General features: G+C 30.0%; 1 protein-coding gene across 1 annotated transcript in view; it reads right to left on the bottom strand.

Moving 5' to 3' along the window:
* Positions 1-4,737: 4,737 nt before the first annotated feature.
* The window catches only part of LOC122710485 (octopamine receptor beta-1R-like), a 59,262-nt gene continuing 37,338 nt past the window's right edge, over positions 4,738-26,661 (bottom strand). Inside the window, exons 3-4 of the mRNA XM_043928359.1 lie at positions 18,972-19,190; positions 4,738-5,669 (exon numbers count right to left, since the gene is read on the bottom strand). Of these exons, the coding sequence (XP_043784294.1) occupies positions 5,363-5,669; positions 18,972-19,190 (526 nt within the window). The 3' untranslated portion in view covers positions 4,738-5,362. The remainder of the gene's footprint in view (positions 5,670-18,971; positions 19,191-26,661) is intronic.

Below are 26,661 nucleotides of genomic sequence, written 5' to 3'. Positions count from 1 at the left end.
ATTTTATAATAGCTAAATAAAACTTTCTTTATAATTAATTGTAAAAATAAAATAAAATGACGAGTTATAATTAGGAAAATCTAACTGTCCTAAGAAGAGCAATAGAAGATACATTTTTTTTTTTTTTTAAAAATTATTTTCATTTTTCATTATTTTTTAAAAATATTATATTTTTAAAATTTAACAAACTGTTTGTGGATCTGGACAAAAATTTGGCAGACAAATCCGTGGTTTAATCAACTGCATGAGAATATTAATGGTGATAAATCGATCGACCGAGTAGTTTCTAATTTTAGTTTCTCGTAACGTCGCTCTCATAAATCAGTAAATTCGCGAAAATATCAACTGTTTACATTTGCATTCTCGAGAAATTTGCTTGTGGAATAATAATGCATATTTCTATCATTTAATCAAAGATATTTATCAGAAATAATTTCGTTTTAAGTGTGTGTATTTTGATATTTCGATAAATTGAAAAATTTCGTTTCGTAAAAATTTTTAGAAGAATTGAAAATTTGAAAATTAATATAAATTTATTACGAATACTTTCCTTCTATTCTCTTCTCACGCGAATCAAATTGTCGTTCATATCGATTCGATGATATCACAATAAGATTTAAAGTAGTCGAAGAGAAAGATTTGAAATATTCAGTAAAAAGGATCCTCTTCTTTTCGATCATCCGATCTTCGTCCATTTTAAAATTTAAATAATATTATTTGATTCAGAAACACAATTCGCGAGATCCTCTTCTAGTCAAAAGGCATTTAATCTTGAATATAAATTTGTCCGAGAATCGTAAGATATTTATTCCATCGCGATTAATTTACCGAGCCACTCTTGTTCATTTTTCTTCTCCTTCTCTCGAGGTTTTAATAATTTCGAGATATTTCTCCTTATATCATACGAAAAATTTCAATTTCATTTCCCGATTTAATTCCATGCTATACAATTTTTTTGCCAAAGAATTTATTCGGGAGTAGTGGTTATTGATTCCATTGAGACCTGTGCTGATATTTTTAATGCGTCGCTTCAGCTTTGTAAGACACTTTGAAATTCTCGTCAAGAACCGATTCTATAATCCTACTCCCATGCGGATAGTCCGCGCGAGATTTCACCAAGAGAGGATATTTTTAACGAATCTGATAATTACTTCTCTTTGAACGAAAAAAATTAAAAGTATTTCAAAAGCAGTAGGTCGCGTTAAGAGTTTGAAAATATATGTTAATTTATTTTTAATTACCATTTTTAATTATTCGTGTATAACGAAATCGATGTATCGAAATATCGATTATTAAAAAAACTATATCAAAGTTTAAAATAAATAATTAAATATCGGAAAACTTGAAATATTAAAGAATTATAGGAATTACGAGAAATATGTTTTAGTGCTTCTTAAGTACTTTGGTACCTAAAAAATGATGCGCGACGTAACGATCCTGAATCTTTACTTTTATCTTTGATTGCGACATTCTTTTTTCAATTGCGGACGCAATCTTTTTAAGGAATAGATTCTCTTTCAAATTTTGAAAAAAAGATTTCCAACTTTCTGTTCCAATTTTGTTTGTACCCTCTGTGATGAAGGAAAGCAACGAAGAATCACTGTAACTTGTACAACGCATAACTTTTTCACCACACAGACGCTGCATGATACATGGGTTATACGGGCACAATGTTGCTTGCGAAACAATTGATGTTCTATGAAAAATTTATCGAAGCATTCGTTTCCCAAGACTTGGTATAAATTCTCGTTCTGTAACAGTTTTTTTTCCATTGTTCGCCATCATTGAAATATCGCTTGTTACAATATATTTCCAAAAAAAAAAAAAAAAATGACCTCCACTTGAGAAGTTTTCCTTCAACGAAATATTTATTAATGAAAATTTTTGCTCGTCTATAAAATTTTTGAAAGTTTCATGATTTATTTAATGAACAGTTGTATATATTTCCTTTCACGATTTAGCTTGAAATTGCATATTGCGGCAAAGGATATATATTTATTTATATAGTTTTATCCATGAAAAAAGATTAAATTAGGTATAAGATTTGCAATGTATTATAACTGCAATCTTTCAAATATTCTCAAATTTTTTTATAATAATATTGGTAATATTTAATTTAACATTAAATATCAATGCTATATTAATTTCATGTTTTTATACAGCAATTTTTTTTAGGTTTAAACTTAAATAAAAATACCATACACATATTTTAATTGTATATAGTATCTGACGATATGATAATAGTTATAATAATAATAAAAATAGATAGAAATAGAAAAAATTCAATAAGTGATCTTAAATAATGATAATTTTATTATCTATCTTGATATTTAGATAAAGAAAGATAAATTGCCTTGCAATTTCTTACTTCAATCTTCGTAAAGTTTGTTTGTGACAAATAAAGCAAACTCTATCTATCTTATCCTATAAAATTCACATTTCCATTCTTTCAGTTACAAGTTATACAAATTTTACAAATAATATTTTAATTTCAATCGATGCAATAACTCGTCGTGTTGTGTCTATCTTTTTTTTTTTTGTAGAATCAGTTGTCCCTTTTGTCGACTTCAATTTGAATGCTGTAAAATTTTCAGAAATCCAATCCAGAGGTCCATTTTGCTCGTTCGGCCCAAAACAATTTCATTCGCGGCTCGAATCTTCAATAAATCCCTATTATCAGAATATTGTAAATATTCTGTTATCTGTTCATTCATTATTCGAACGAGCTGCTTTGCAATGTCGTTTCCTTTGAAGCGGAAATGTTGCGCGCAGATTCGATTATAACAGGTATGCGCTTTCGTGTTAAATCGACGATATAACCATTTCCATAGCGTTAAAACTTGAATTCTGTGGAACCAATCTTGATACTAAGATTATATAATGTCGAGATTTATCGTGAAACGATTGTAAGTTAATTATTGAGTATCGTGTTTATTCGGAAGTATATTTAAAAACATATATATAATTGTTTAAAAGTTATGCCAATTATATGATAATTATAAGAAGAAGAAGAAGAAATTTCTATTATTTTTATAAAAATTTAAATTATTTTTCACGTAATTCTTGTACGAATACCGAAGCATGTAAAAAGAATTTTTATGAAAATTACTCTTTCCTCTTTTTTGTTTGCAAATGCAACATTTCTTTGGCTTTATTCAAATACAAGAGGTTCGTCCTTTCACGAGGATAATCTTGCGTTCCTTTCGCGTCGACTACGTTTATCCTTTAATTCCTCGTGTCAACACGAAACCGAGGCATTTTCATACTTAAGGTAATTTTCGTACTTTAATGCGATGTTCACCGACCACAATCGTGTTTGTTTTACGTAAATTTTGCGTCTGACTCTTTGAAATGATTTTTAATAAATTCATCGACGTGTCTTTTTATCGAATGGATTTTTTCTTAATTAAAAATTTCAATTAACAGCATCGTGCGATGCGATGGCACTCATTTTTTCCATTCTTTTTAGATACAGTCATTTTAAGAAAATGTGATTTAAAATAATGAAAAATGTTGGTGAGATTTTAGCGAAATTCGAGTTGAATTAAAGTATGTTGAATTAAATTTAATTAAGTAATTTATATATATTATATAAAATGAAGCATTTTTTCTCTTTTTTTTTTTTTCGTTAAACAAATAAAAGGCTTCATTTGTTGGAACGGTTTATTAAATTTTTCAATCAAATTTGAGAAGAAGAAAGTAATTAGAAATGATGATGACAAAAAATGGTATTCAATTATATATACAATGAAGAATAACAAAAACAAAATACAGAAATGAAGCAAAATGTATATGTATACATTTTTTACAACCACTAGGAAAACAATTTCATTATTTTATCTTGAATTTTTCATCTGTCCTATTTTCGTTTCGAAAGGGAAAGAGGGATAATTTAATAACGCGAGCGAGAAAATGGAAAGAAGCAAGAATGGAGTGGAAAGTGACGTTATCAGGCCAATCTTAAAATATTACTCAAATCGGATCATCCATCTGCCCCGGGGGCAGCAACCTTATTTACGGACTTGATAAAACGGAGAAAATAGACGACAGCGTCTGAGCGAGTGAGCAACCACCGTCTTAAAATAGGTTGACCATGTTAAAAATTCCTTGTTTCGTTATGTTCCTTCAAGTATCGAACTTCTCTTTTATTATCACGTTATCTACGTCAAGTGTAGTAACGACGATAACGACGTATGTATCGTATATAAGAATCGTGCCCAATTGTTTCTCAATTTTCCTCGAATTTTTTTTTTTTAGTAATGATTCTAACAAGGTATATTCTACGTATTTGTTATGTTCATTCGTGTTCACGATACCATGAAATCCAACTTAATCAACTACGAGAACGAGTCGATAATTGATAACAATATTATGTATAAAATTGATCAAAGGATGAGTAGGCATATGTTTTTATATTTTATTTTTCGATATAGTTCATTTGGCTTAAATTTTTGTATTAAATTTATCCATACATAAAAATAGATATTTTTTTTCATATCTTTCAAAAATGTACGTATAAGTATTCAATTTCTACATTTGATTAAATCTTTTAATAATTTCTTCGCAGAAAAAATATAAATTTCTTTAATCATAAATATTATGTACAAGTTACTCGAAAATTTTAAAAGTTTTTTTCAAAGTTTTCTCATTGAAAGAAACGATTCATTCTTATTATTTATCAATCAAAAGTATTTTATTTACAACGACGTTTAAAAGGAATTACTATAGCGAAAAATTGTGTAAATATACCTACTCATCCTTTCATAAATTAAATCCTTTTATAAATACATCATAGATAATTATTAATATAATTCGTCCCTAAAAAAAAATGAAACGAAACAATATAAAAAATTTAACAGTCTTTCGAATCATCAATTGAACAAGGTGTCCAAAGTATCAAATCGTTCTTTTTTCTCCTATAAATTGGCTCGCAACATAGATATCTCGACAAGTTCGCTATTCAACACTGAAACTGTTTTAAGCTAAAAAGCCAACAGACACTTTTTACCGATAGAACAACGAATTCGAATCACGGTTCAAAACATTGATCGACTCCTTTCTTTAATTGGCGATCGAAAATGTCTTCCGCACTGTCCCACTTTTTAATTGGCAAGCGAAACAATCTTCGTGATCTCTGACCATTAATTAGTCAACACTGGTGTTACATAACTGTCATTGGCCGTTTATTGCCAATTGGAGATGTCAATTCGTAAAATCTCTAATTGTACACGAATCAAAAATTTGCAACAATTTCGTCGATCGAACGATCGTCTTAAATTTAACGAAGATTAGATCCTTTCTCCTCTTCTTCTTCTTCTTCTTCCTCTTCATTTCGAAAGTTCGAGTATCCTTGGCTGAAAACTCAGATGCACGCCTCGATGTGCACGTTCGTCATCTCGCTGGCTCTCAGTTGATTATTCACGTGTAATTCCGAGGACGCGTTACTGTGCACGAGATCCTGCTTCCTATGAGCTTGGCGTAGGTCGCGAACCGGACGTAGGGCAACGCAACAGCTCTTCAACGTCTTTCTGAACGCGACCCGGAAGTCACGATTGAAGTAGGCGTAGATGAGTGGATTTAGCGCGCTGTTGAAGTACCCTACCCAGAATACCACCGCCACCACTGAGTCGCTGCTCTCGCAGCTGTCGCACAGAGACGTGATGATATACCTGTTGAAAGAGAACAGATACAGATCGATGAGAATAAGAAGGTAATTGGACGATAAGATGGATGGAAAAAACAAATGTTTTGCGAATTAGATTTGGACAAATTTTATTTGAAATTGATATAAAAAGTGTCTATTTGAAATATCTCGTGATATTTTAAATTATCAAAAGTATCTATTTATATCGCGAAATTAATTGAAATAATTACAAAGTGAATAATGTATCGTTTGAAATGATATTCGAGTATTTAGAAATATATACGAAATAAAATGAAAACTTTAAAAATAATCTAACATTAGATATTTGAAATCATTCGATAATATATCAATTTACAATGTTCGCTTCTCGAAAGCAAATTCAATCTCTCTTCCATCCATCCACTCGTTTTTGCTTCGCGAAACGATTCCGCGTACTCCATTACCTCATTGCCACTTTCTTATATATACAAAACACGATTCATTTTCTCTAGATAGTCCCTACATTCTCTACATTTCTCCGAAGAAACACAAACAATTCAAGAGATTCTGGCGAATTCTCAACAGCACAATTTGCTTGAATTGTGCAAAACCTTTGAAACCGGCAGCATATCGGTTTAAAATCGATAATAGCAGCAGCCATCAGAGTGAAATACTAAGTAACTTGGAATCAAAGTACATAGGTGGAACTACTTGGAACTAGTTGGTTCCCTATTAATCTCCATTCATGAAGGTGCACAACATTCGAAGTGGAATAGCATCGACCGTACTTAACCCACAAGTTAACTTGGAAATTGTTTCCATTTACGATTGTTACGATTGTTGGAATAGATTTATTGGCCTTTTCCGCTATCGATGATCGCCTTTTGATATTCCTGCCGCGAAATCTTCTCCAAATGGCTTCTCTATTTTTCGTTTTATAAATTTGAAAAAGTCGATGAAATATTTTTACTATGTTTTTCTTGTTGAATTGTGAAAATACGATAGAACGAATAATGGTAAAAAAATATAAACGGAATTTTTCCAACCAATCTTCTATCTAATAAGTCGGATAAGTGGAATATATCAATAATATATTTGCGATGTATAGATCATTTATAGTTGGATAATTGATGTAAATTAATAAGCAAGTAATGGACTTACTTTAACGGTCGAAGTAAAATAAATAGGTTAGTTAATTAGATTAAAACATCTGTAATCGGACAAGTAAATAAAATTTTCGTAATTTAGACAAGTAAAACGCGTTATTTATCAAAGTATCGAACAGAATAGATTATGAATAAACATTGATTATACAAAAGTCACTTATAGTTCGATTCTAAATATAAGTATAAATCGATAATAATTAGGTAGTAGAGTAATAGAGATCGATTGTGGTCAAACAAGTGGAATAGGTCAATTGTTATCAGCTACAAATCTTACAATAATCAATATAGTATTTCAAATGTTAAAGAGAATGATAAAGAGACATATATGTGTACGTTATATTAAAACGAAGCAAAAATAGAATTATTTATATATTAAATACATATTTAATTATTCGATGCTATTGATTTTAGAATTATTAGTAGTCAATAGAATAGTGTTTAAATGAAGAGTACGCGAAGGAGTGATTTATAACTTTATTATGAGGTTGTCGGTGGAAATGCAATTAACGAATTGAATTGAATAACTGCTAATTACTCCAGAAAGGGAATTTAATGAGAAATAAAATAGTTGCGTTATTTACATAATATTATCTATAAAAGAATGAAAAGAACTTTTCAAATAGTTTAATATTTAAATATAAATTTTCTGTTAATATAATATACAGCAACCAGTATAATTATTTATTTAATGTAATTAGTTAGTTTGTAATAACAACAACACTAATTACGAGATAATTATCTAAATTACATAATAGATACTAAATCAAAAGCCCATGATAGATTATAATTCATAATAAACATCATCAACAATTGTTATTATATAAAAAATTCATAGATATTAATTAAAAAAAAAATATCTTCACGTCTTCATAGTGAATTCTTTTGCAAGTATAAAAAAAGGGAGAAAAAATCAAAATGTGGTGAAATATACAATAGTTTTTTCATTTGTACAAATCAGTAACTTGGAAAAAAAAGAAAAAATCAAAACAATCCTTTACAGATTACAATTGTTTCATTTGTCTTTGTGATTTTATTGTTTCGATTTTCTTTCAAAGTCGAGAGACAGGGAGTGAATTGTAATCAGTGTCGAGTGAATTGTAATCATGTAAACTTGAGATCTTTTGTTTGTTAAAGTTTTCCTCTTCAATTGACGCTAGTCTCTTTTTTCTTTTTTTTCTTTTTCTTTTTTTTTTTTTTTTTTACGTGTCATACGAGTATATCTGCAGAAACATGCCAGGAAGTTTAATTAACTCACAAAGTTAAAATTTATGAATACGCAGTCTAGGTTTCACTCATCCATAATTGAGTCACACGTAGCCAATTGTGGTGTAAATTTATATCGATACTATTTTTTTTCCTTCTTTTCTTTCTTAATTTCTTGAAGCGACGAAAACTTTTTTCATGTTTATTCCCTTTTGTATTTTTAATGAAAATTCGTATGAATTTAACACTGTTTTTTCATTAATTTTGAAATCATTATTTTTCATTTGTTTATTAACATCATCAAATGATAATAAAAATTGTGTTTTGAGATATTTGCTATTTAAAAAATAGTTGTAAAACGCATTAATTAATCCGTGACATAAAAAATGAAATGAAAGAATGAGTAAATGGTAACAGTTGTGTTGACGAATGCATAATACATGATATTCCTCTTTTAAGTATTACGTCATAGGTTATGTCATAACGAAAGAGGAAAAGCTAATAAAAATAGTGTAGCAGAGAAAGTTTCCAGACGTGATTGAAACGTTAACATGCAATAAACGACCATAAATACAAGTTGGATAGGGAGAAAGGTCTTGAAATAAGAATTGACCTTCGTATCTAATATTAATTCGAATTAAGGTGATACATACGAATAATGATCGATGATCGATATATACAATGAGTGCAAAGATAATAAAATATGCATGATTATTTGGTCTCGAAAAGGAAATGGAATTTTAAACTATTTTTTAATAGTTGAAAAACTTTCTAACTATATATGTATTATATATAATATATGTACACGAATCTTCTTTCTTTCACTCGTCAACCTAATTGAATTTTGAAAAGTTTCACTTATAAAATCGAAAACTTTCCAAGTTTAAAATTTGCAATTAAAGATTTTATGTCTTCTTAAAGAAAGAGGATAAGAAAAATTCTGATGCTCTCGTACTTCCGATATAAATTCTGTTTCTCGCGAACGAAAAATTTTCAATTTTAGTGATCGATATCAGTCGTTTCAATTTTAATCCAAAGTGAGATTCTTCCAGGTAAATTTCAATGCGTATTCACGAAAAGGATGGCTTTTATGCCTCTCGTTTTCTTTCGGTCAGTGAAGAAAAAAAGGTTTGCTCATTAAACGAGCTTCTTCTTCTTCGTGACACCCAATGAGGTTCCACGAGAGTGCTTTCAAGAACTTTTTCAATCCCTCGAAATCGTCGAGTTTTCATCCCCCTCTCTATCGATTCTTTCGCGAACAATCTGCTTTTCGACTAACAATCCGTATTTCCAATCGCCTCTGTTCGATATTTTTCACGAAATTATAATGTTATCGTTGAATAATTTTTTTTTTATTAATATACTAGGTGTCTATTAAGAGCTGTTTAATAATTGCTTGAAATAACTGCTAAATTTGCTTTTTTTTTAGATAGAATATAATTTAAAAGGAAAATTTATTGACTAGTTGTAAAAACTAAAATCTTCAAAATTTCTTTAGATGAAAGACTTACAACGATTTATGTTTAATAGGATATGAGATGAATCAATGAATAAAAAATAAAAAAAAAATCGATAATGATAGTTGAAAATAAAATTTATTTATCTATTTATTTATCTCGATTTTTTTATGTCATTATCTTTGAAAACCTCGATAGATTTCCTGCAGAGGAGAAATCAACAGGATAATAAAGTATTCAACTCTGTTGCCTGGGCTTTTCTAAAACTATCGAGACTATAAATCTAGGTATTCAAGCATTTCATGGATAGTGAAATATGATCTAGGAGAGAAAATGGCAAGATTCACCAGATGTATCCCTTTAGAAATATTATCCTTTTTACGAATAGCTAAAAAATTATCTCCTTTAAAAAATAGATCGTAAAACAATCTCTTTTATTAAATTCCTATCAAGTTATTATTCCGTTACCTCGTAATAAATATTTTATTTATTGAAAAAATAGAATAGAATTGTTACTGAGTGAAAAATATAAAATAATTCTAATTTTTTACTTTATTATTAATATTAAAGATCGCTGTAGTCTTATTGATATTGATAGAATATATTAGATATTCGATTTAGATAACAATTTAAAAAATTAAATTCCTTTTTTAAAAAGTTTACTCAAGATTCGGATGATTCAAAAAATATAATTAAATTTTCTTCAGAAAAGAAATATCGATCTTTATCGTCCTTTATACTTTCACTCAAAAAATAATTGAAACTATATACTTTCAAAACCATTTAATTCTCGTCTGAATTTTTTTTTCCTCGAATCCTCGACAATTTCCAAGATATTCAAGTAAATAATTTAATAGTTTATACAGTCAAAATCTCTATCTTCTAAAAAATATAAATCACTAAAGTTCAACTAATATTAATCCAATATTTGAAAAATTTTTCTCAAATAAATCGGGAAATTGTTGGTCTTTGGGTCGAGATATCGAGATACCAAAATACACAGTTTCTCAGCAACCATAGAACGAATTAAAGATCAAAAAAAGAAGATGGCGAAATGGGAAAAATCCGGTGAAAACATCGAACTTTCCACAGTTGAGAAATTCGCGTGGCTCGTTGAATTTTAGAAACAAAAGACGCGCGGGGCAGAATTATTTGGTGGAGCTGATGGTCGCGAAAAGGGGATGAGGTAAAAGAAAGAAGAAGAAAGATAAGAGAAGGGTTGAAAGAACTATGGCGTGGAACGGGGTCGACAGAAAAATGCCGCGATTTCCCACTCTCACCCAAGTGTCAGACCGTGTACATTTCGCTTTATTAACTCGTCCGTTCCCTCCCCTTTTTCCTCGCCCTTTTCATCCCTTTCCATCCCCTCTTTTTCACCTCTGAAAGTGTCGAGGAATCAACACAACCGAGTCGGATGTCTGGAATCTACATTATTTTAAGAGTCGTTCGAGTTGTTCCTTTTTCCTCTGATGATGAAACGAGGGTTAAGTTTTTATTTCTGCTCGATAAATTTCAATTTGACTTTTTAAAATAATTTTTTAAAAAGAAAAACGGTACGATAGGATTTTTAACTTTTGTTCGAAGATAATTGATGGTAATTTCAATGAATTTAATTCGTAATTTAAACGAAAATTCATCTAGATGATGTCGATCGATTTGAGAGTCGAGGTCGATCAAGTTAAATCTTTGATCAAAAATTATTTAACGTATCTTAAGTATCTCTAGATTAAAAAACAATATTTTTAAGAATAATAAAAAAATAGCACTTGCATTGAAAAAAGATGAAAAATATATACTATTCCAAAGATATAAAAAAAGACTTATTTCACATTTTTTTTTATATTTTTTTAGTCTTAAATATCTCTAGATTACTATCTATTATGAAGAAAAGAAATATTTGTTAAATAATTCTTAAAAAACAATATTTTTAAGAATTATAAAAAAATAGCACTTGCATTGAAAAAAGATGAAAAATATATAGATATAAAAAAAGACTTATTTCACATTTTTTTTATATTTCTTTAGATTAGAAACGTAATAATCGAAGTAACGAAGAATTATTCTTGAGAATTAAAGATTCTTCTAATGTATTCTTCCAAACACGCGATTTCATCAATGTTGCTTATATCTTGAATTTAATTGCAAAACTTTCTCGAGGATTACCGCTTACCGGAAGCCTTATGTCTCGTATCTCCGAACCATCAAAGCCTTCAATCTTTGATTTAAGTTTGGTAAGCGTTGTATTTAGTATAAATCCTTCAATATTATAATTATTTAATGCATCAAACGATGATAGCGATTATATTTGGATTAATTGGATTTCGTCGAGCGAAAGATTTATTTGATTCATTTGCATGAAATGATAGCAATAATTTGCGAAAATTAGGGTAAAACGTTAATTTATGCGATGCATCATTACAACGGGACGACATTAGATATCGAACAAATGATGGGATTTTATGAAAGATATACAATACAATTGATTCGAAAGTGAAAATTAGAAGATATAATGTTTTTAAATTATATTTTCTTTTCAAATTAAACTACTCATTCTTATTTCTATATCTTTGTATTATAATTATTTATAAGAAAAAAATTTATACTCTTCTTTCTGAAATTAATAAACTATTATATTTTTTCAAAAATATTTTTAATTAGTAGAAATATTAAAATTAATTACAAATGTGTATTTATATATATACACATTTTTGTAGTTCAATTTGTATATATAGATTCAATAATTTATTTAAATTTTTTTATTTAAAAATTGGATAAAAATTAATCCATATAAAATAAAGTTTTTCAGTCGATTTCCTTTACAAAATGGAGGAAATTAAATCCGTGAATCCCATTCCATATTTAGGAGTTTTTGCTCGAAGACAGGTTACGAAAAAGCATAGGGACCATCTCGAGACATTTCATTCGTTTCCATGAAACAAGAAGTACTACGGTTCCTTCTTACTCGAAGTAGTAAGAAACTCCGAAACAAACTTTGCACGAGGAAAAACATCTCGCAAGGGTATACAAGTTGGAATCGTGAGTAACATAGCCAAAGGGAAGTAGGGAAGAAACGAACGCGATAACTTCCGCCAATTCGATGAGACAGCTGAAAACATTGGGGAAATGAATGTTTGCAGTGGAAATCACGATTCACGAAATCGTTCCATGGGTCAGGAAATCACGGAGGTTCCCCATTTCCCTTTATCGACAGAATGCGTGAAACTTGCAGGAAACGATTAAAATACCGATAATAGGATAATATCGTCTCTTCGATAATCAGTTTATGACGGGAAAAATTTAGGAAAAATATTTTTCCAACTATTTCTTTATATTTTATCTCGTAAAAATGTAATATCAATTTAGAGATTGGTGGAATGATTTAAAATGATGAAACTAGTGGATCGATGAACGACAAGAGGTTATGTATAAGTCTGTAATTACGGACTTAAAATTAACTTAAAATTAAAATTTTATTAAAATTAAAACTTAAAATTTATAAAATTTCTTAATAATTCGTTATTATTATGCAAGTAATAATAATGCACGATTGCTAATTTATATTATTAATAATATTGGTTCGATGTATAAGACGATCTCGATATCGTCGTCTTACATTGAATTTTTAACAGATTTTTCATAATATGAAATATTTTTAACAAAAATATAATAAATAATTAAAAGTGTATATTGTCTTAAACGAATTCTATTTCCAATTACGTATCGAAATTTTCCAATCTTCGTATAAAATATTTCTTCGTATAAAAATAAAATTATAGGGAAAAAATTGTCTTTATCATAAAAATTAAACTATTCGATGTATATCATCGTGCTTGAACATCCTAGTACGCTCTTATAAGCTATCTCGTAAGTGGTTATCGACAAGATTAACTTGGTTGGATCCCGTTGGGAGCGGTTAGAATCTAAGATCCATTACGAATCCGCCGTTGTCGTTCGCGTTGCGCGAAATTCGACTTCGATTCGAGATCGATACGCGAAAATATCTGGACAAGATTCTCGACACAAAAAGCTGGTGAAACTATTGGAAATCGTAGAGCGCAATAGCCATTACCCGGTGTGGGTGGAAATTTTCGTTGTTCATGACAAAATCTCGCAAATTCGAAGCACGCAGCACGGTTAATTCCATGCATACAAAATGAACTTTCTACATTAGCCTTCTCGTGCGGCACATCGCGGTTATATTCGAATGGCCGCGTTAATGCGCGTGCAATTTTCCGAAACGCTGAATATTTTCGCGCTAAAATGACGGGATGTGTAATATCATTTATCGTCTTTTATTTTTTACATTACACCGCGTATTATTAGATTTTTTTTTCTATTTTCTTTCATTCATGTTATATTAGATTTCCGAACAACCAGATGTTATTAACGATCGAACGAACCTGGAGGAATTATTCGATGATTTGACGATTAACATTATCACGATAAATTTTTACGAAATGAAATAGAAAATTTATTATTTGGAGAAATTTATCTACCGTTGAAGAGAATTATTATTTTAACAGATTTTTCTTTTTAATATGACGTATTATGTTATTTTATCGGATCTTTGTTAAATAGATCGAATAAAGTTTTATTGAAAGGATTAATTTTTAACAAGGTTAAAAATCGTAAGTTAATATTTTGATTGACTTGATGATTAGGAGATTGAAAAATTTAAAAAATGAAAAAAACTAGATGAAACGGATATTTTAGTTATAATCCGGATTATCTAAACTCTCTACTATTCAAACACCTTTTTATAAACCTCGTGCTATTATCCGAAGAATATATTTTCTTAGAGGAACGAATAAAATTCCTTTTTTTAACTTTATCGATATTTCTTGTTTACCCAGTCGTTTCATTCGTTAATGTTGCATATTTATTATGAGAAAATAAGTTTTATCAAAAACTTTATAAAAATCCGGAAAAATACATTTTCGAAACGAGAACACGATGTAAAACCAGAAAGAATTAAAGAGATATCGATCCCTTTCGGATCTTTCCTTCCAATAATTTTCCCTTTAATAGTTTTCCAATCAGAAAACGACTACAATTTGTTCCAGTTACGCGTATCAAGCTACGTGAAACGACACGATAAAAACATATCCTCTGGCATAGCAGCGCTAGATCGTATCCAATAACCATTAAAATCTGTGTAACAACGAATCAAATTTTAAACAATCGTTTCATCGAGACATGGAGTTATTCATTTCTATTCAACGTCTCGTTTCAGAAGTGATCTTTTCCTCTTTTTCTCTGTTCGAGAGAACGGAAACACGCGTAACAATGGCGTTTTCAAATGAAAATTCGATAAACAAAGGGGATGGCCAGATCTGGTAGTTGGTATGCGCCGCGATGCGCTTCTATTCCAGTGATAACAGGCCAGAATACATTTGTCAGAATCGCTGGGACACATTTCCGCCAATGCAACGATGCTAAATTGTAGCCAGACGTGGACGGTATGCGTGATGCAGAAATTATTCATAACGTATGCACGACAGTTGACAGGACACTTCTTCGAGAGAAAACGACGTGAATCACGCGTGATTATTGCCGATATCGAATAATTTAAATCGTAAGAAAATTTTGACGATGATTTATACGTTTATTTTAAACCATAATCGTGCGTATATAGTAAATATAGTTTAGAATTGTATAATAACGAATAATAACGATATAGTTAAAAAATACATTTAAAAATAATTTTTACAATTTTTCCGGTATTATTGACGAGTCGTATTGAATTCTATTAAAAATAAGTTTTTTGTTTTTTTAAGTGTTTTGAAAACTGAGTTAAACTTTTTTTTTTTCTTCTTTCATCTGGTACGTTTTATCCTGATATCGCATTCGTTGCGAATAAAAAAAGAACTCGTCTCGAAAAACTTCGATTCCTAAGATTGAGAAACATCAAAAATGGAGATACGCGTAGAATGTGAGATATATCGGAAAGCATCTCTGTGACATCCAACCAGCCAATTTTTCATTCACGAATACTAGACGTAAAACGTCAAAGGAAGTGGATATTTATAATATTGGAAACTGTTCAACATCGTGAATAGAAGATCACAAGTAGAACATTCTCTTTTCCATATCTTGATAGATCTTGGGAAGAAATCTTGCAACTGATCCAACGAAAATTTGGTCCATTCGCGTTAATATACATGAGATGTTTCGGAATCGATAAAGATTAATTGCTGATTCCTGACACGCAATTTCAAGCAATTTCTTTCTTGGGAAAATTTTTCATTTTTCATCGATGAATTATTAATTATTAAAAATATTGGTCTGAAATCATCGCAAGGCGCATCGAGTTGTTACACATATGACGATAGCATTGGGTACGTGCCATCGGTGAATCACCGAATTCGAACAAAATTAAAATAACATATGTCGAAATAAACGCGTGCTCAATAATTGTTGGACAAAAGTTGTATTAAATTCTTTCTTATTTCATGAATAATAAATAAATTATTATATATTTTGATTATTTTGACTTGTTTGTTCAAAGTTGGCGACTCGCCAACAACACATACCCAACGCTACTCGGTGTACTACGTAATTGCATATTTTTTGTTAATAACTCGTTAACAAAATCGAAACGAAAATTTTCGTGAAAGGAGAAATTGTTTCGAAATTATATCGGAAAGTTGCCATTGAACGATCTTTTCCATTAATTTCTGATACAATCTGTTACAATTACACTTCATTAAAATTTTCTTTTTACAATCTGGATTACTTTATAAAATATTTTGTAAAATTTACTCTTATATATTATTTCTTAATCAAGGATAATCTCACATCAATGTGAGTAATAAATCATGGTTAATTATACGAAGAAGAGATGAAGCACAATTTCCAAATGTAATTACAACGCGACGAAGAAATTGGACAAGTATATCCTGTGCAAATGACTCGAGATCGCGGAGCTTGTACATCGGCTTCTTTCACCCTCGAGACGTTATCGATCGGGCCCTGGCATCCCCCTATCCAACCCCTCCGCTCGGCGGTCACGTTACTAAGCCCTTAGGAATTTTGGGATGCACCGCAATATCGAAAGCACTCGAGCACATCGAGGGCTGGCCCATCGAAATTCCAGTGAACCAGTAGAACCTACTTTTTACCCTCGACTATTTTTAAAAGTGGCCTTTAGGGCGTTCGAGTGGAAATTTTAGGGATGGGTGGAGAAGAACGTGGTCTTCGAGAATAGATATTTAGAAGGAAAGGATGTGGACGATCGTGTGGAGTTCTGATGATTGCTTTTTTTTTTTTTTCACGAGGAATTGGTTGGCGGAAATTTAATCGTCGTGAATCGTTGGCGATGAATATCAATCATCTCTGATTCGAAAGAGGAGTAATAATACGGCTGAGACGAATAGGAAAGGTAGGAAATCGAGGATAAGATTTAGGAGAAATTTAGAAAATTCTGGAAACGTGAAGAAAAGTTAGATTATCGACAAGTTTTTATCGAGGTAAATCAATTTTGATTGATTAAAATATTTTCTTTGATTATCTTTGAATTCTGAAAATTTTAAACAAAGATATTTAAATATACAGCATATATATGGTATGGACAAAATAATTCGACATTAGTTGAAATTAGTTTCGATCTTATTCAATCCATTCTCCGAACACAGTATTGTCCAACCATTATTTGCTCTGATCTCTAGAAAACTTTTTTAATAGTAAGAAATCGTATACAGGTTTGTGAAAGCTATTTGAAGAACTTTATTGTCGTAAAAGTTATAAATAGCGAAAAGTAATCAAAAAACGGATAATGCGAGTATCATTTTGATAAAATGCACGTTTTATAAAAATTAATCTTTGAATTTTTTCTTCCAAATGTAATAATTATATCTATATTTAATTTTTCTCGAAGATTTCGTATACAAATTTTCCAAACTCGATACTGTAATAATTATATTAATTCGATATTATAACGTATCATTGATACATTTTTATTTAATTGCAGCAGCAATAATATTAAATTATTTATCTCGCGTAGAATTTCATTTCATCTGAAAAACTTCTTGTCGCATATTTCCAATATTTCATTTATATTAAGCAAAAATTAATTTTGTACGATTGATATTACTTTAATAATATTCATTTACGAGAATCGCATTATCGTGAAATTAAATAAATTCAAACTGAAATTTTACACGTTTTAAACGTTTCATATTCTATCGTATTCGCGGTTTATGAATAAAATTCTATAAACGAACGAGATCATCAAAGTTCATTAACGTTTAAAAAATATTTCGTTGAAAGACGGCGGTGGTGATACATGCTCGTTTTTAACGATTTAACGAGCCGTTTATTTCCATATTGTGAAACAACTTCTCGTATATTTGTTGGAACGATTTCAATTAAATAAAATGTCCAATATTAATCTAAACGATGCGAAAAGAACATTTTTCTATTTATTGCGAAAATATTCAATAATCATTACCGCGATAAATTGCGGCATTTTAATTAATAATCGTATATCAATCAATACGTACCTATTTGATCCAATTTTTATCTTTGATATTTCTTTTTAACGCTGGAATTACCGACTCGATTCGATTTTTCCTCGTTATAAATTTCTCTTCCTTTTTCTTTTTCTTTTCGGTGAAAAGAAATTCGAAAGAAGGGAGAAAAGTAAACGGGGGAATATCAGTGGTTGTAATCGCGATTGCATTAATTTGATGGAACTAGTTTCGAACCGATTTTAGGCCACGTGAAACGCTCCCTTCCAACATTTTAATATATTCAAATGAGTTTTCCTAATTACCACCAAGTCGATTTAACTTGGATTGTGTTCCTTAGATCTCGTTAAAACGAGAACTTAACTAGATCAAAAATAATAAGAAAAACGCGAGTAGAGAATCGATTTTTTTCAGAAGAAGTGTTTAAGAAGTGTTTAAAAAAAAATTGCAATTTTTAACTTGCATCTTTCTTATTATTGGAGAAATAATTAGTTTATAAAATTTTTAAAAATATTTTAAATGATATAATAAATATTTCAATGATATTTCATAGCTTTAAATATACAAATCTAAAAGATGTAAAAAATATATAGATAGAAAGTTTATTTAAAATTCTTTTTTGAAAAAAAATTCTAATTTTACTAACCAGAGAAACAAAAGAAATATTCAGAATTTAAGAACTTCTCGAAATTGATATCATAAACTAATCAACAAATACAAAAGGGTGAAAGGATGATGATTAAATTTCAGTAAAAGCTCGAACGTGCAATTTTGATTCGATTTTATTAATTGTACCCTATACTTCAACAAATGATATCTAATTCATCTATATAATATTTTTACATATGAAATTTAATATTATATCAATTTTTCAAATAATTTCATAATTTTTTTTTTTAACATTATATTTTATCAAATCCATACCAAATCTATATATTTACCACAATAGATATATAACACACAGTGGAACGTATTTTAAAGAAAAATCGAAAAAAGATTTACAATCGGTGAAAAATTAAAAACATTTCAAAGAAATAAAAATTGGAAAATTTACCATAGGAAAAAAGGTAGCCAACATGCTAGAAACGCTGACATAATAATTCCTAACGTTCTCGCAGCTTTTCGTTCTCTTCTCATTTTGCTGCTGCTCGTGATCTGTGGCTCCTCTGGTTGCGGATCCGGCGATTGATCCACGGTCGGAAGTGTGGCCAAACCGGCGGAAATGCCATTGATTTGCAGATGCTTGTTCAAAAGAGCGGCTGCTACTTTACTCCTGAAACAAAACGTCCCCAGTTTTACGTCTTTGATTCGTTGAAAAATATCGAAAATAAATTAAAAGGATATGTTATATTGCGTTTTTTGATTTTGGGTGTAATTAAATTTACGTAAAACATGTTTTGGACACGTTTATCGTATATTGATTCATAAAGAATAAGGAAAGTATTGTTTCTCATCGAGATAATTATTATATAATTTGCCAAGATTTTGATAAAAATAATTCAGCGATCGCGAAATGATATCGCTCGATTATTGATAATATTAAGAGAGAAAAATATAGAAAAAAATATTTCATATGTTGAAAAATCTATTAAGATAAAAAAATAAAATATCCTCAGAATTGCTAAACGTTCCAATGTCTTTTTAAGGTATTATTAAACCGAGCAACATTTGCTAGGCTATTTTCCAAATAATGCATACGTATCTGGAGTTCTCGAGAAGAATAGAGAACTATTATAGAAGATGCAAAGCGCGTCTGACCATAGACGGTCCATTGTCACTGAAACGCTTTGTTCGCTCACCCCACTGCTTTTTCTCATCGCCATCGTTTGTCGATCGCATCATCGATCGCATCATCGTCTACTTCCTCCTTTAATTTCATAACGTGCATTTAAAATTATTATATATAAAATATTCGACGAAAATTGAATACGTAATAGCTTTGTTTTAATTTCAAAATTTGAAAACAAAATCTTCGATTTAACTAGTAAATTGAATGAAAATTTCCATTTTAAATTGAATTATATTTAACCAAAAGATTATATCCTCGATGTTAAACGGTATTAGTTAAATCCTCTTTCATCCTGCTAAAATTGCTTGGGTTTAATTTCACACTAAGCGCATATTAATAATTTTCCAAATATTTTTCTATCTAAATTAATTCCTCTTATATTTGTATATCTATAAACAAGAAAATAAATTATCTTATGCGAAATACGAATGAAAAAGAAACTTTCAAAAGAAGAGTTCATTTATCAGGGAATTATTGAAATAATTACTAGTAGAATATATATGTATAAATTATTGGAAATCTACATTAGTTCACGCTATTAATTATTTCTTAGATGATTATGACTATTTGAAGTGGATAAAAACTATTAACGATCAAACAGTTATCATTAAATAGTTGATAGAGTCTAACTTTATATAGTGATTTAGTGAATTTTGACATTGATCAATCATTGACTATTGATTGCTTACTGTTCATCGTTTGATCGTTTGACTACTCATTGATTAGTAAGTGTATATTAACTGACTATTGGTTGACTATTGACAGATTATTAACTGACTGGTAAATGACGATTGACGAATGGCTGATTGATTATCTACCGATCGATCACTTATCAACTATTGACGGATCATTGATTTTCTGATGATGGCCATACATTGGTTGGTTATTAATTGAATACAACTGTGTGTATGTCACTTTCTCTTAAAAATAAAATATCTAAAAATTTTCATATTTAAATAAAAAATAAATAATTTTACAATTTCATTCAAATTTTGTCAACAATTCCATTTAAATTTTTTAGAAAACGAATAAACGATGTATTTTCCTACAAATCCCCGAGAAACGGATCAAATCAGTTGGACACGATTAAACAGTCTTTGTACAATAAAAGTTGACCTATCTGGTCGGATCCCTCCAGTCCACGTTCCTTTGAAGTGGAATTGAAAAGCGTAGACGTTGGGAAGAGATCGGCCGCAGATTTAATTTTTCCTTTGACTAGCAAAGAAGTGACTATGCCTTGGGAACGGATCTCATTTCGCTTTCCGAATAAATCCTGGAACGTGCAGTGGCCAAAGGCACGTGCAAATCGCAACTGAAATCGATAAAGAGCTTTTTCTGTCTGCAGATTTTCTTCGAGACAATGACGAATCCCATTTTCACGCTTGTAACGATCGTTCAAAAATTTTTTAATACGTATATATATATATATATTGTTGGATAAAACCAATCTGTTATTATTGCTTCTAATTGAAGGATATTAAAACGATTTAAAATATATCAAGTTATTCGGCAAGATAGATATGCGATCATCGCCGATATTCCATTCAATTCTCCTCAAACAAAATAGCAAAATACCAAAATCGTATCTTCTCTCATTTCGAATCGATCGAATATCTTATAAATTACCAATTAAAATATTTTCCATTAGCGATTCTTCAATTTCACTTCTATTTTCCAATTTTCCATCGAAACGAATCCTCTAGTATCTTCGAAACCATCTCGAATAACGCTCGATTCGCTGATCGATCGGAGAGTAAACCGATCCAAGAGATAAAATAAGAGTCGGTACGCGTTGTAAACCAATCCAACCTTGAAACTTCGTAACAACGAAGAAGAAGATACCATAGATAAGATAGTTTGTGTTATCTGGTAACTCGTTGAAAAGATGTCAATCGATGGATCAGAAATTGCTGGTTAATTCGATACCGGCTATCTAGTTTCTTACTTTTTCCCCCAAAATCTTGATGAAATGCCTCTTCGATACGAGACCGCTGGGCGAGAGAAATAAAGAGGTGATTCGGATGAAAATCGAAAGTTTGCCGAAGTTGAGAGCAATTTTCCAATACAATGACAGATATTGTTACAACATCTCGTGTTCTTTGCTCCAGTGTTTCTTTTTCTTCGATAAGGATGATATAAAAAGTTTCATCCGCTTCTTTTTCATTTTGTCTTTCACGGAAGAAAATTAAAAGTCGATTAATAGCTGGAAAAAAAGGTGATATGCAGGATACTTTTCGTCTGATTTTTTTTTTTATATATTAGAGTATGGAAAAATAATTTTTCTCGTTGTTTATATTTTTTAGAAAATTTTTCTCCGTGGAAAAAAAAGAGGGAATTAAAATTTTTTTCGACAGCTAGAAATTACAGCTAAGAAATTAAAGGAAAAAATGGAATATAATTTAAGGGAATATAATTTAATACATTTTTGTTTTTTACATTATTACTTCAATCTGTTGGTCGATTATGAATTTAAATCATGTTCTGTTATTTATTAAACTTTTTGGAACCAAGAAAGAATAATAAATAATAATGGAAAATAAATTAATAATAAAAATATGAAAAAATTTATAGACACATAAAAGATAGATATTATTTTTATTGGTAAAAATTTCTTTCAATAAATTCGATTTTGCAACTATAAGGAAAAAATATCACTTAAAAGATAAATATTTGTATTTTTATTAATTTAGCGTGATAATAGTTTCTTACTTAATTATGTTATCCTGTATTTTTCTTTTAGCTAAAGGTTGCTTCGTTGCGACAATTAATCGAGTTTCCGCGTTTAAAATGAAGTTTTTTTCAACGATTGAGTTTCGAAAAATTACATTCTCTTCCATTTTCTTCGATCGTTCATTAAAATAGTAAATTTATCGTTCTTTTATTCCATTATTTCTGTGAATATACGATTGAATTCGTTCAAAATTTACCTTAAATTAATTTCTAAAATTTTGTAATAATTTACGAATGTTCTTTGTAAAAATATTTTTTTCAAATTGTTTTCGAATTTGCTTAAAAAATCTATAGGTTTTTAATCGAATATTTTTTTCAGGGGCTGTATTCGCAACTCATCCCTTTTCCACTACATAAAATTCCTGATCTGCTTCTAATCCCTTCCAACATTTAAGGTTAAGCTCTGCTATAAAACCTTTCTGACAAATCACAATAAAAGCTTTCTTCGCTCCTTATTTTTTTTTTTTTATGAGATATCTGTTTCACATTATGACAACAAGCTGAAAAATAATAAATACCAAATAAACGAAGTAATGTTCGTTCGATGGAAATAATTTTCAAATAAACCTTGAGGATGTAATTCCATTTTCCTCGAGAAATAGAAAATTTATTGAAAAAATAAAAAAGAAGAACATAGATGGATTTACAAATACATAAAAAAAAAAAAAGTCCTTCGAAAGCTGTCATCGTTGGAAAGAAACAGAGTAATAGAACATAAAGTCGAAATCAGAAGAAAAAAAAAAAAAAAAGAGAAAGAAAAAAACTCTTGAAAACAGCAAGATCCACTTCCATCCGCATCCAGAAACTCGACCACAAATTCCCAATGGAAGCAGAAGAGGGAATGCAACTACGAGGCAAGCTATATCACCCACCAAACGATTGATCAATATTCAAACGCCACGGAAATACAACTTATTCAGTCTTCCATCTCTCCACATCATCTTTCTAGGAACTGGAACGATCATCGACCGACCGATTTCTATCGACAATTCAATCCGAGATCTCTTTGACTCGTCTCGCTTCTCTTCTCTTCTCTTCCCTTCTCTTAGGTGGACGAGTAAAGACAGAGTAATAAGTTGGTAAGGCATGACAGAGAGAGAGAGAGAGAGAGGGAGGAAAAATAAGTAATAATCCTTTAGATTAAGGCCAGAGCTGGATAACTGGAGTTCAATTTCACCCGGTGAAAGAGCAGATCCCACATTTGGTCAGCGTCTGAGGAATTCACGGTTAGAGGGATGAAATTGATAAAAAAAAAATATAATATAATATAGAGATAATTGCATTTGAATATTTTGGTTTCCTTTATCTGTGATTAATATTTTAAGTGGTACGACAAAAGGATGATTCTTTTCTTTTTATTCTTTTTATTCGAATATTAATGATGAAAGGTGTTTGAAACTTTCTGGAGTTGAGAATTTTTTTTTTAATATTTCATTATTAAAATGGTTATAATAGTTTTTCATAAATATGTATATCTATTGTATAATTTAACTTATATAATAATATTCGATCAAACTGTATCAAAATTAAGAAAAGTTTAAATTGGTCCAAATATGATAACTCGAAGAATAGCGGTTTCCAGTCAATAAATGAAAGAAAGAAATTGTTAGAAATACGAAAGCTTGCCTTTTAAAAAACGTTTTCCCATTTATCTCGATATAACTTGCGGTTTTCAAAATATCATCGCGAAAGAAAAAGATTTCTTAATCACTTATCCTCCGTCCTTATCCTTAGTCGGATCTCTCGTTCTCGTATCTCCTTTGACTGACTTATTCGAAACTCTAGACAAATGACAGACACGATTTCTAGAAAAACTGGAAGAAAAAATGTAGGTCACTGGGTTGCAGATCCATTCATAATCTCTGCCACTGTCTTAATGAAACAAAAAGTAATTTCAATGGCATGGTTTTTTCCATTTCCCGAGTTGGTTTTGATGAGACGAAATTTTTAATTTCTTCTCACTCGCTCGCGTGAAAAGTCAAAGTTTCGTTTTGTTACTTTGTGTCGTGTATAAGAATATATAAACTAAAATTGATTCGATTTCACGAACGATAAACGATGATATTCCGTTGATATGTTGTACAAGTTGTAGAAAATCACAATATTCAGAAGAGTAAGTCGATATTCGCGCGTCGTTGCGTTTGAGGATCACTGTGCTCCTCTTTGAAGCTGTCCTACATTCGTTGGTGAAATGTTTGCACACGTCTATGGATATCTCGGCAAATTTTAATCGTCAATTACCAAAAAAAAATTTTTCGTCTTGATTTTGAAATCGTCTCAAAGATTCGATCCGTAATCGAAATAAAAATAATATTTTTCTATAAAAGGGTTCAGAAAGAAATGAGAACGCGAAATCAGTTTTAAATCAAAAACGAACGAATACTTTCTTTTAACTCGATATCGATTAGAAAAGTTTCGTTCGAAGATTCAATTACTCGAACACGATTTATTCTTCGTTTGTTACTTAAGTTTCCAAGACCGATCTCAGGAAGAAAAATAAGAGGATGAATCTTTCTCTAGCGAGGATATGGTCTTGACGTATTTACTCGATAAATATAGTGGAAAGTGTAATTGTGTTTGAACAGATGCGATAACGTGGCTGACAGTTAATGAGTTACGCAAAGAAGTAAAAAAAATTTATCTTGGTGGTTGGATACAAAATTTTTCATAACGAGAAAATTGATCGACAAATAAGTAATTATTATATATAAATATATAATATAATATGATATTTATATGTATATAATAATTATAAATATATCGACAACTACTGAATATTTTTATTTCTTTTAGATTTATTGACTGCCTTGTGACCCACCAACATTTAATAGTCGTTTTTAAAACGATCCGTCGTACAATTGAATTCTACTTTAAAGCCTGTCATAAACGAAGAAAAACGAGTATCTTGGCCAGGTTACGGGATTCAGAGACGACATAACAATAATTCTATGCATCTCGTGACATTTCTGTCGATAGAATTGAGTTATCCAACGCATTACTCATCAATCTTCGATGTACAATGCGCGCGTTATGCACAAACGATGTTGATCCTCGATATGTTGATGCGCCATTTAAATTTTTTATTTTCCACCATATGGAAATCGATAAAAGTATCGATTTTTAAATATGAAGTCTCGAAGAAATCATACTAATTTATTTATTTATTTATTTTTCATTCTTGTACTGCAATTTTTAACAAATATTTTAGGAATTCGTAGAAATTTGAAAATTAAAATCGATAAAAATTATTTTTGTGGATTTTGTGGATTGGATAATTTTTAAAATACACGGTTTATCGAATAATATTTATGATTAATAAATAATAATTTTACTTTTGACTCGTCAAACATTATACTTGACAATATTACAAAGAACAAAATCATCGTTATCATATCATACGTTGCAAATTAGATTTCAATCGATCCACTAATATAATAATTAAAAATAATAATTGATACAAACGTATTAATTATCCGATCCGTGCCTATATTCTATTATTGTGAGAAAAAAGAATATGGAAAAGAGAGAAGAAACTCAATTTGAACGATCGCTTTATGGAAACGCATATATACACGATTCAATTGGAATCGTATCTTTCGATTGTTGGAGCTAAAAACGTTTCCCCTGTTTCTCTACGAGGATCACGAATTGTCAATCATCGGAGCTAGATAGAAATATTATGAGAGAAACGGAAACGTTCCATGTTTCCGCTTGTTTGTATCGTTGTAGAATAGTTATCGAGGAAAGAACCGAGCCATTTTTATTGCGGATTAAATCCATCGTTGTTACGATCGTTTGGTAAACGTACACGCTCCATGGACTCCTGATATCGATTTAAACGTTTGTTTATCTAGAAATTATTCGCTATACCGGTTTATCGAATCCCGAGTTGGAGTCGATGAATCGTGTAAGATGGTGGAATTGAGCGAAGGATTAAATGGTTTTCTATTAATATGCCGAGTGGGATTTCCTTGATTTCTAAAATAAATATTTTTATCGGATTGTTTTGTCCACTTTTGTTTATCATAGTAGAATATTGACATTGAGAAAAAAATATGTATTAATTCTTCGATTCTTTCGGATTAATTTTGCCAACAAAATCATTTACGATACTCTTAACTTCAATAATGCAAACGTTAAAAAACTCTAAAATGTTATACAAATATTTTATCAAATATCACAAAATAAAACAGTTGTAAAATATAAATGTTCTACCGAATAATAC

The sequence above is a fragment of the Apis laboriosa genome, unplaced genomic scaffold, assembly GCF_014066325.1.
Source record: "Apis laboriosa isolate Shangri-la unplaced genomic scaffold, ASM1406632v1 scaffold14687_cov151, whole genome shotgun sequence".
NCBI lineage: Eukaryota > Metazoa > Arthropoda > Insecta > Hymenoptera > Apidae > Apis > Apis laboriosa.
The sequence above is the reverse complement of the archived record's forward strand: the minus strand, read 5'-3'. Positions and strand labels throughout refer to the sequence as shown.